General features: G+C 43.0%; 1 protein-coding gene across 2 annotated transcripts; it reads left to right on the top strand.

The window, feature by feature from the left end:
• The first annotated feature begins 4,693 nt into the window (after positions 1-4,693).
• Positions 4,694-11,055, top strand: fam181b (family with sequence similarity 181 member B). 2 transcript variants are annotated; one of them, XM_008108165.3, is made up of 2 exons: positions 4,694-5,003; positions 7,388-11,055. In XM_008108165.3, the coding sequence occupies exon 2, from the start codon at positions 7,414-7,416 to the stop codon at positions 8,653-8,655; it is 1,242 nt and encodes a 413-aa protein (XP_008106372.1). In that variant the 5' UTR covers positions 4,694-5,003; positions 7,388-7,413; the 3' UTR covers positions 8,656-11,055. The 2 variants fall into 2 exon arrangements, with proteins under 2 accessions (XP_008106372.1, XP_008106371.1); XM_008108164.3 differs by having other exon boundaries at positions 7,384-11,055.
• The last annotated feature ends 973 nt before the right edge of the window (positions 11,056-12,028 follow it).

The raw sequence follows: 12,028 nt of genomic DNA, 5'->3' as shown, positions 1-12,028 counted from the left end.
GTTGGAAACACCTGTTTGGCCGCTCTCATTTTCCCATCGTTGGAAAGTTTGGAAAGGGAAAAAAAACCCCAAATTGCTATGTGGATCCAATTTTTGTTTTATTAAAAAAATGGGTTTGCCTTTGCAAAAAGAACGTTTCCTTTCTTCCAGCCGGTTAAGCATGGAAACATGGAAAATGGTTTTTTTTTCTAAGCAAAAAATGCTGAAGATTCTGCCAAAAAAACAAAAACAAAACCTTGTTCAAGTTCCATTGGTCGCAGGAAGAGAGATCTATTTTATTTTAAAAAACCCTATTGCAATCAAATTTTAAAGCATGGTTTCAATATAAAAAAAGATGAGATCCTTAATGTATCTCATCGTGTTTCCAAGTCAAAGTTGTTCATCTCATTGTACAGTCAGCAAATCATATCCAATGGATTCATATCAGTGGATTCAAGCATTCAAGGTTTGAAAATATTTTTTAAAAAACCCAGAAGAAACTCTTGATTTTGTCATTTTATATAAGAGGTGCCATTTTTACAATGTCATTGTATATAATGAGACTTGTGCATTTATGGATTTTGGTGTCCAGGGGCATCCTGGAACCAAAGCCCAGGAGATATGAAGGGCCCATTGTATTGCCAATATCTATGTATGATTTTGAAAGTTGGATCGTGAAAAAGAGTAATAGAAAGAGGACCAACCCCAACTGCAATGTAGTGCTGGAGCAGAGGTCTCTGGATATTAAAAGACAAAATAAATGGATCTCAGAGCAAATAAAGCCTGAACACAACTTAGGAATAGGTGACTAAACTGGGGCTGTTGTGGTATGGACATCTCAAGAGACAATGTGATTCGCCAGAAAAGAAGATCACATTACATGTGGATTATTTCAATGAAAGAACTCACAGCCTAGAGTTTGCAAAATATGAGCAAAACTTTTTTTTGCCTCTGTACTTTTTATTAGAATATTTTTTAAAACTATGTAAACATATAGACACATAAACAGTCTTCCTGATAGCACATAACTAAGCAGGTTATCATACAAGTATATATCTCTAACATCTACATACACAAACATAAAACATAAAAATTCCTATAATAGTACATTTTCTTCCCCCGAATACAAAACAAAATATGGAATTGTCGAAGGCTTTCATGGCTGGGATCACAGGGTTGTTGTATGTTTTCCGGGCTGTATGGCTATGTTCTAGAAGTATTCTCTCCTGACGTTTCGCCCACATCTATGGCAGGTATATACAAAGGAAAAAAGATCCCAACAAATATATCTCCAAACCTAACAATAATATATTTTCATTGTAAGAATCACCGAAAGTGTTCTCAGTCAACTGACTTATCCCTTAACAGAGTTGTTGATTTGTCCATCTCTACCTTCTAATCTTCCACTGAGCAAAAAACTGATAACGGAGTGTTTTGTAGGTCTCTTATTGAAGTTGAAGTCATTGATGGCAATGAACAATTACAACAGCAACAATGAAAAAAGGGAAAAGGAAGGGGAGGGATGAAGCAGGAGAACCAAGGGTTTTGTTGTTGTTGCTGTGTGCCTTCCTATTGTTTTTGACTTATGAAGAAGACCTGAAGGTGAACCTATCGCAGGATTTTTTGGGGTTGAGAGTGTATCACTTGTTCAAAGTCATCTGGTAGCTTTCCAAGGCCAAATGGACATTCAACCCCTGGTCTCCAGAGTCCAATGTTCAAGCTATTACACCTTTCTAGCTCCTGAAGGAAGGGGTAACACATAGGATATGGGTGTGACCTTGGCATGGTCAGTGTTATAGGCTGACCATTCAGCCTGTTTCAGGAAACATTTTGTTTATGTGTGAAATGAAACAACCAGGTCAGATAAATCTTGCACAAGTAAAGAAAAAAGTGGGGGGGGGGGGGTCGTGAAGGCAGCTGCTGTTTACTTTGACTTTTGGGTGAAGGCAGATAATGTTAAAGTAGAACTATTGCCCCCCCCCCCCCCAAATTCCAAGCTTTGTGTGTTGTATTGTTTACAGCAATCTGGCTCCAAAAACCTGAGTTTCTCCAGTTCTCTTTTGCTACCCTCCTAGTGGAAATGCTGCTAGAAAACTTCCAGGTAGAAAGGGGATGATGAGGCTGTCAGAAGTTGTAAGTAGCTTGAAGGCACACAACAAGGAAGTACTATAAGGTCACCGAATCATAGTACTGTAGGAGTAGTAAGAATGCAAATGAATCCTCACTCAGCCATGGATGCAATTTCCTGCTTCTTGGCAGGGGGTTGGACTGTCTGAGGTCCCTTCCAACTCTATGATTCTATGATTCTATGGAAATGCTAAGTGATCTTGAGCAAGTTACACTGTCATCAACAGGTGGTACAATAAGTGCCTGGAATCTGCTGGGGTTTGGTTCCAGGGCTTCCTGTGGATACCAAAATCTGTGGATAAAGGTAAAGGTTTCCCCTGATGTTAAGTCCAGTCATGTCAGACTCTGGAGGTTGGTGCTCATCTCCATTTCTAAGCTGAAGAGCCGGCGTTGTCCGTAGACACCTCCAAGGTCATGTGGCCGGCATGACTGCATGGAGTGCCGTTACCTTCCCGCCGGAGTGGTACCTATTGATCTACTCACATTGGCATGTTTTCGAACTGCTAGGTTGGCAGGAGCTGGAGCTAACAGCGGCCACTCACACCGCTCCCGGGGTTTGAACCTGGCACCTTTTGGTCTCCAGCTCAGTGCTTTAACGCACTTCACCACCGGGGCTCCAAATCTGTGGATAGTCAAGTCTAATTGTATACAATGCTGTAGTTAAATAGTGTTCTCTATATAAAATGGCAAAATCAAGGTTTCCTTTTTGAAATCATTTTTTATCAAGATGTAGATGGTTGAATCTGTGGATATAGAATTCATGGATGTGGAGGGCTCACTCTAACTGTAAACCTCTTCTGAAACACTGAAAGGGGAGTAACTACAACTGGAGTGATAGGAGGACTCCAGGTCGCATTTCAACTCAACCTTGGAAACCCACTGGGTAATTTTGTGTGAGTCAGTCTCTCAGCCTTGGAGAGTTAGGCTTAGAGATAAAACCCATTTGAAGAAATCTTGTCAAGAAAAACTCATGACAGGGTTGCCATTAGTCCTAAAGGACTTGAAGGCAGACAAGAAGAGAGATCTAAAAAAAAAGTCTCCTTTGGTCAAACCTCACCTGGACTTCTCAGTTCAAGAAGGCATAGACAAACTGGAAAGTGTCCAGAGGAGAGTCACTAAAAATGATCAAAGGTCTGGAAACCACAGATCCCTGTGAGGAGCGATTTAAGGAGGCAGGGATATTTAGCCTAGTAAAGTGATAAAGGGGCAGGCATACTCAGCAGTTAAGACAAGGCCAGGGCTGATGTTCTTATTAATTTTAGATCTGCACCCCATACGCTGCCAGTAAGTTTCCACAGCTACTTTGTGCCTGGTGTTCACACAGTGTTTCCTAAATGTTAGTGTTTGATCTAAGGTGACACTGAGATATTTAGGATGGAAACACTGTTCGAGCTCTTGGGCTTTCCAGGTAACTTTCAATTTCCTGTTGCCTTTACAGTTACGTAGGTGGAAAGCACACACTTGTGTCTTGGCAGGGTTAGGCTTCAAGTGGTTATCTTTGTAGTAGCTGGAGAAATCTTTCAGGACATTAGTTGGTTTTCCACTGTTTCAAAGTCTCTTGCTTTTGCTGTTAGAAGACCAAGGTCATCAGCATATATAAAGCCTCTGGTGGCCTAGGGGATAAAAGCCTTGTGACTTGAAGGTTGGGTTGCTGACCTGAAAGCTACCAGGTTCGAATCCCACCCGGGGAGAGCGCGGATGAGCTCCCTCTATCAGCTCCAGCTCCATGCGGGGACATGAGAGAAGCCTCCCACAAAAAAAACATCAAAAACATCTGGGCATCCCCTGGGCATCCTTGCAGACGGCCAATTCTCTCACTCCAGAAACAACTCCAGTTGCTCCTGACACGAAAAAAAAAAAGCTCTTTGTGAGTGCTGGCTGTGGCTGATCAGTAGTAAATATGTTAATCAAGGTTGGTGCAAGAATATGGCCTTGGGATAAACCATTCTTTTGCCTCCTCCATCTAACTTTCCTGCCTTGAAACTTTACACAGAAGCTGCAATTTTCTAGGAGGGTCTGGACAGTTTTTGTAAAAGCATAGTCCCAGTTAATATGGTAGATTTTATGCAGCATTTTTCTATGTTGCATAAAATCTACCATATTAACGGGGACTATGATTTTACAAAAACTGCCCAGACCCTCCTAGAAAATTGCAACAGTCAGCAGTTATCTGTGACTTGTTAGCAGATAATGCCCAAAATAGAACATTAAAGGTTAGGCTGCCACAAGGTCCACAAAAACTGTTCCTGTAATGCAACCATTAGGTTAAAAACAACAACACTTGATCTATGGTCTGGTTCTGAAAAAAGCATCCTAGTGTTGAGAAAAAAGCGACCTTTTAAGTTTAGTAGGATACTTCTCATCCTAGAGTTGGAAGGCACCCCAAGGGCCATCCTGTCCATGCAAGAAGAAGACACAATCATTGACAAACCCAAGAAAACCCCAAATCAGTGAACCATGGAGACGGATCAAGAAAGAGTTAACAGGGCTTTCCCAAAGGAGAGACTGCCTTCTTCCCTCTCCTCCCCTTCCCTTGCTTTCTTTGGACGCCTCCTCCTCCTCCTCCTCCTCCTCTTCTCCTTGGCACTAAAAGTGAACAGAGGCGGGTGAGGAAAGTCCTTGTTGGGAGACGGAAGGAAGAAATCAAAGCTTCTCCATCTCTCTGGCTTGGCTGCTTTGCTTCTCTCCGGCTGGAGACAGAGAAAGGAAGAAAGAGAAAGGAAAGGACTCTCTGCCTACTTTTCCATCCTCATTAATTTCCATTGGTTGGAAGGAAAGAGAGAAAGGAAAGGAAAGCGGGAAAGATGCTTGGCTCCTTGGCTCCCTGGCCCCGATGCCCATCCTTGGGGTGTCTCTTCGGGGCTGAGGAGTAGCCCGAAGAGGCCAAGGTTATTGAGGTTTGTTTTGATTCATTTAAATGTTGTTTTTATAATCTGCTATTTTAGATTGTTATTTGCTTGTTATGCTTTTAAATGTGTTTTTAGTTGGCAAACTTTGTTTTTGCTGGGCTTAGTCTCACTTGTAAGCTGCCCCAAGTCCCATTGGGGAGAGGAATGAATAGTTTACTGTACTAGCCATAGGCCAAGACATCCAATAATAGACAACTTTTAAAAGTACAACCAGCATTTCCAATGTAAATATTAAAACTTATTCTGTATCCTGGGTCTTTACAATTACAGTCGCAGTGACGTGATCAAAATAACAATACAGTAGAGTCTCACTTATCGAACATAAACGGGCCAGCAGAACGTTGGATAAGCGAATATGTTGGATAATAAGGAGAGATTAAGGAGAAGCCTATTAAACATCAAATTAGGTTATGATTTTACAAATTAAGCACCAAAACATCATGTTATACAACAAATTTGACAGAAAAAGTAGTTCAATATGCAGTAATGCTATGTAGAAATTACTGTATTTACGAATTTAGCACCAAAATATCACGATGTATTGAAAACATTGACTACAAAAATGAGATGGATAATCCAGAACATTGGATAAGCGAGACTCTACTGTATCTGATTTGTATCAAACCATCTCAGTTTCCATTCCCAGCATCCACTGTGGACTTCACTAATTTAGCTCGGATTTTTTGGCCTGCGACTGCCAAATGTGGCAACCTTTAATGTTCTATTTTGGGCATAATCCGCTAACAAGTCACAGATAACTGCTGACGGTTGCCATGCTGCCCTTTCTTCCAAAAGGTCTCCCAGAAGATTTGTTTTCAAAGGCTTTCATGGCCGGAATCACTGGGTTGCTGTGAGTTTTCCAAGCTGTATGGCCATGTTCCAGAAGCATTCTTTCCTGACGTTTCGCCCACATTTATGGCAGGCATCCTCAGAGGTTGTGAGGTATATTGGAAACTAGGCAAGGGAGGTTTATATATCTGTGGAAGATCCAGGATGGTAGGAAGAACTCTTGTCTGCCTGAGGCAAGTGTGAATGCTGTAATTAATCACCTTGATTAGCTTTTAATGACCTTGTAGCTTCAAGGCTACAAGGTCTTTGTTCTATGTTAAAAGGCATTGAATGTTTGCCTATATGTGTAATGTGATCCGCCCTGAGTCCCCTTCGGGGTGAGAAGGGCGGAATATAAATGCTGTAAATAAATAAATAAATAAATAAGGCCTGGCTAATTACTGCCTGTGGGAATTCTTTGTTGGGAGGTGTTAGCTGGCCCTGATTGTTTCCAGTCTGGAATTCTCCTGTTTTCTGAGTGTTGTTCTTTATTTCCTCTCCTGATTTTAGAGGGTTTTTTTAATACTGGTAGCCAGATTGTGTTCATTTTCATAGTTTCTTCCTTTCTGTTGAGATTTTCCACATGCTTATGGATTTCAATAACGTCTCTGTGTCGTCTGACATGGTGGTTGTTAGAGTGGCCCAGCATTTCTGTGTTCTCAAATAATATGCTGTGTCCAGGTTGGTTCATCAGGTGCTCTGCTATGGCTGTCTTGTCTGGTTGAGTTAGCCCGTAGTGCCTTTCATGCTCCTTGATTCGTGTCTGGACAATGCTGCATTTGGTTGTCCATATGTAGACTTCTCCACAGCTGCATGGTATACAGTATTTATTTATTTTATTTACAACATTTTTACTCTGCCTTTCTCACCTGAGGCGACTCAAGTAGACTCCTGCAGAGGTGAGAGAGGATCCCTCTTGTCCTTTGCTGAACGTAGCATTTGTTGGATCTTCTTAGTGGGTTTGTATATAGTTTGTAGGTTGTGTTTCTTCATCAGCTTTCCTAACTCTAGTCTGCTGGAGGAAAGTGTGAATGGCAGGAATCAGCCAAGCTTTGAAGCTGCAAGGTCATTAAATTCTAATCAAGGTGATTAATTGCAACGTTCACATTTTCCTCCAGCAGACAAGAGTTCTTTTTCCTAGCCTGGACCTTCCACAGATATATAAACCTCACTAGCCTAGTTTCCAATATATCACACAACCTCTGAGGATGCCTGCCATAGATGTGGACAAAACTTCAGGAGAGAATGTTTCTGAAACATGGTCATATAGCCTGGAAAACTCATAGCAATCCCAGGAAATTGTTTCTAGGGTCATTATACAAAAGGCAATGTAACAAATAGTGTATTAAATCCTCTCCTTCCCCTGACCCACAAATACAAAGTTGTTGGGCATGAGGGATCCCTCTATATCTTCCTTATAGCTTGATAGCATTGTTTGGAAGCTCAGGGCTCCTTCAGGGATCTGGTGGCGGGAAATAAAAATTAAGTTGGTATTATTATTATTATTATTATTATTATTATTATTATTATTATTATTAAGGCAGCTGCAGAAGAGACGAGGTGAGCTCCCATGGCAGTACAGGCAGCCCCGCTGGCCCCCCACGGCCACCCCTTCCTGCCCTTCGGCTTCTCAGCACTGCCTGCGGGGTCTTTGGGGGACTTCGGGGACCTCGAGAAAGGCTTCGAGGAGGGCAGCACACTTCTCCTGGACGGCGGGACGGCAGACGGCGACCCGGGTGACTTCAAGGAGCTGCTCAGCTTCATCGACTCGGCTTCCAGCAACATCAAGTTGGCCCTGGACAAGCCCGTCAAATCCAAGCGGAAAGTCAACCATCGGAAGTATTTGCAGAAGCAGATCAAGCGTTGCAATGGGATCATCGGGGGCACTTCTGGGACTCAGGAATCCTCTCCTAATCCCAGTTCCCAGCCTAGTTTTACTAATAGCATGAACAGCAGTCATCCACACCAGCAACTTAATGTGCATAAAAGGACTAGCGTCTCTTTGTCACCACCTAGCGGCGGAGCAATACATTCCAAGCCTCCGCAGCAGCCACCCAATGCTCATAAAAGGACTACTGCTTCTTTGTTGCCTTCCAGCGTCACCGCGGCACATTGTAAGCCGCCCTTCCAGCAGCAGAAAAGGACTAACCCCTCTCTCTCGCCATCCAGTGGTGGGGCAGTTCATTGCAAGCCTCCACAACCATCTAAACGAGATGCCTCCGCCGCCACTCTGGTGCAAAGCCAAAGTTTGGCAGCTCTCTTCGACTCCTTGCAACCGTCTGGTGTCGGACTTTCCTCGATGCAACCGGAAGGCGGATTGGGCTCCTCTGTGCCGCACGTTGTGGGCAAGAAAGTCCCTCTCCGGCACCGTAACCTCCCTCCCTCGTTCTTCACTGAGCCGAGTCACTCTTTGAAAGAGCCTGGTCCTGAAGAGCTTTTTGACCTTCTGGAGTATGGTGGCCTCCTCCCAGAACAGCAGCAGCAAACGTCGGAGACGTCGGTTTTTGCGCCGAGTCGCCTCCAAACCTCAGAGTTGGGGTTAGAAGGGCCTGGCTTGTATGAATCGCTCCCTTTGCCTGCTTTGCTGTACTCCACCGAGACTCCCTTGCGCCCCTTGCCGGCTCTTTATGGCCCTGCTGCCCCTTCAGACTCGGGATCGGGAGAGCTCACGGCGGCTGGGCCTCATTTGCCTTCTGGTGCAGCTTTTGTGCCCTTCTTTCCTGACTGCCCCCCACTGCCTGCCGCTTACCAGTATGCCCCATCGGGGTACAGCAGGAATGGGGCAGGAGCCTTGTTCCAGCCCTTAGTTTAGTGGCCAGGACCTGCCTTGGACCAGAGTTGGCTGGATCTTGTTTGTTGGGGCTTTTGTGCCAACTGCCCACCACGAGTATGGGGCATAACATGAATATGGCAGGTGCCTTCCTCCCATCCATAGTTTAGCCGCCATAATAGGAGGGAAAGAAGCTCATATTCTGACAAACAAGGCATGCTGTGTGTTGCAGCCATAAATTCTGAGAAATGGAGATGCTTGGATTCTGAAAGTCCATCCAGACATTACCTTTATCCCACAAGCTTTCATAGCAAACAGGAGGGTGGCCAAATGCTGTTCCCTCAAAATGTGGGAGGAGGTGCTAGAAACAAAAAAGCACATGAGATTTTCAGTGCAGAAATATCCCGGTTGTGAGCTGAAAATGCCGATCTCTGCATGGCTGTTTGTCCCTGCAGTTGGAAATCATGGTATTTTTAATTATAGGTTTGTTCTTGGGTTTCAAATGTTTGTTTCTGATTGGTTGGTTCCTAAAAAAAAAGGTGACACTTGAGTAGAAGGTGAAAACTTTGTCCTAGGAAGAAGAACTTCGTCTTTCACCTGTTTAATGAAGTTTGTAGCAGAAAAACGAAGTTCCTGGGGTGCAATAAATACTTTCACAGTAAGTAATATACAATGAGACAGGAACAGACACTTTCAAACCAGGAACAGAATGGCATCATTACTATAATTATTCAGACCTTGTTGTGTGGCCATCTTTGCAGAGAGATTTCATGGTGGACTTGTGCCAGGGAACAACAGGGTGATGTTCCTGGCTTGAAAGTGTTTGTTCCTGTTTGATTGTGTAGTACTGATTTGGACAGAAGTGGTCCTACCACATTAACTTTGTTTGTGTGCCAGCAACTTCATTAAATGGGTGAATCGCAAAGTTACTCTGGCCAGGATAAAAAACAGAACTTTTGCAGGGATTCACATATCTGTATCTTGAGGGTTTATTTTTTTAAAAAAAACTGCTGAGGTTTCCTGTGGTGGCCTCCTTGGGGGTTTCTACATCCCGCAACAAGGCATCAAGTGTGGACGATGGAGGCAGAAATCCTGGGACCAACAGGTCTGTATGTGGACCTCTTCTGAAGTCCTGGAATTTTTTGCCTCTCACCTAAACCCGTGATTCGGTGTTATCTTGAAGTGTTTTGGGCAATTATTTTTTGCAATGGAGTGAAATGGCACTGCACCTGGGGACAATATAGATCAGGCATGGACATCCAGGTGTTTTGAGCTTAAACTCTTACATTCCTAACAGCTGGAGGGCCAAAGTTTGCCCATGTCTGATATGGATGACAAAGTATTGATGCAAAGGTGGCCATGGGAGTTGGGAGGTGGATCTGCTCCATGTTGTAGTCTGAACATTAAAGGCTGAGCTGTATCGCTAATGGCCAAAGAGATCCACACCTGGCATAACTGGCCTAAAGTTTGGGCCAAAACCCAGAACAGACCCTACCCTTCCTTCTGTGTTGAAATGCCAACTTTTGCTGGAGGGAAGAGCAAAACAATAACAGCAGACAGTCACTATTACTCTTTGTGGATGTATTGCTTGCAAAGAATCAAATAAACCCCCTTACTCTCCAAGATGAAATGCTTCTCCAGTCCCCAAATGTCTTATCTTTGCAGAAAGACTCTGGAAATTATTCACACTTGGAACTAATTTATAAATGCTCCACTGAAATTTTAACTGACTGCAATACTCACAATTTGAGGGCTGGAGGAGAAGTTTAGTGTGGAGCAATATTCTTAGGGGAGTGGTTTGTGCATTGGATTGTGACTCTGGAGACCAGGGTTCGAATCCCTGCTCAGCTGTGGAATCCATTGGGTTACCCTGGGCAAGTCACACACTCTCAGCCTCAGCCCCAGCTGCGTCATTGCTCAGCCCTAGCATTGAGTCCTGGAGGTTAATATTGTGTCAAGCTGTATTAATTCTATAGTGTAAATGCACTCTGAGATGATGATTTGGGATAGAGATCAGCCCATTAGATAACTTCTTTTAATTTAGGATTAAAACCTGGAGTGGATACATCAATAGGGGAATAACAAGCCTCTACTGCCATTCTGGCACCTGACCAAATTTAACACAGAAGTTACTTTTCTGGCATGTACCTTGGGGATTTCTGGGTAGGTGCCGGCTGTTAGGAATTGTGGGAGTTGAAGTCCAAAACACCTGGAGGGCTGAAGTTTGCTCATGCCTGTTTTAGAGAAATCGTGGTAGGGAAAAAGTGAAAACCTGATCCCACCCACACTCTCCATCTAAACCAAAACCCCAGTATTGATACTGGAATGGGATTAAGAAATGTTGGGAGGCTTGATCTTAAATCTCTGACATCACAGGCTATTTAGGGAGATAGTACCAAATGAGACATTGGTTATCTAGATGGAAATTGCATAGAGAAATGCTGACCCATAGGGATAATGTTTTGCATTTTTCAACATCACTTCAAGGATGGGGAAAATGCACTCTAAGTTTGAGGCTCATAAGATCTTTCAACAACTCTTCCCTCCCTTAAAAATTGGAACCCAAATCTAGGGACACTGAATCCCATCCAGGTTTTAAGAGGAACTTTCCAGAAGCAAATGTGGAATTGATAGGTTCAGCACTTTGGACAGCTTTTAACATTGATAGCTAAAACCCAAAGTAGATTCACTATTCCAACGACAGGGACATACACATAATTCAGGCCTGGAATTTATCCTGTTTTATTGCACATTTTCCCCTAAATCTCCCAGCAGTTTTCTTCCCATTATTGGTTTCAGGTTTCCCATGTTTAGGAAACCTAAAATGTCATCAAAATGAGAGGATGGACTGTGAAGCTGTGAGCTCCACTGAAATGCATCTCATGGCTGAGTTTTTAATGAAGTTCCTGTTCATTTCAGTGGTCCAGGTTTATTGCCAGAGAACTGTGTAGTTATCAAAATATGTCAGGATGTGTCATGCGTGCAGTCCATCCATTCACAGTTAAATTCAGTTTGTTCTACTTTGAAATTGTAATCAACGTGACTTGATTTCATTTTGATCCATTTCAGGATGTTAATCATATTGAATAATGTGTAGAGATAAGTAAAGTTTAACAGAGTAACATGCAACAATTGGGTTAAAAAAGAGAATTAAAATATGGCAGACTTTATAAATGAGATAGGAAATATTTTGACCCCAGTCCAGCTCTAATTTTGCGCAAACTGTGCAATGACAGCTGTCGTATTGCTAGATAAAGGATGTGTTTTAAAGACTCTCCTAAATATGGGATACTTTGAAAATATATATAGTATGATTCCAGTATCTATGGTGGATACACTCTGAGATTTTGTGTGGATCCATGAAACCATAGATTGTAGTGGTACCCTACTGAAATGAAAGACTTCTGGACCAATA

Source organism: Anolis carolinensis, chromosome 3, assembly GCF_035594765.1.
Source record: "Anolis carolinensis isolate JA03-04 chromosome 3, rAnoCar3.1.pri, whole genome shotgun sequence".
NCBI classification, from domain to species: Eukaryota; Metazoa; Chordata; class Lepidosauria; order Squamata; family Dactyloidae; genus Anolis; species Anolis carolinensis.
Note: the sequence above shows the minus strand (reverse complement) of the source record. Positions and strands in the feature narration are given on the sequence as shown.

Coding starts and splice junctions, on each gene's coding strand:
- fam181b (XM_008108165.3), top strand. CDS start 7,414: ATGGCAGTACAGGCAGCCCCGCTGGCCCCCCACGGCCACCCCTTCCTG.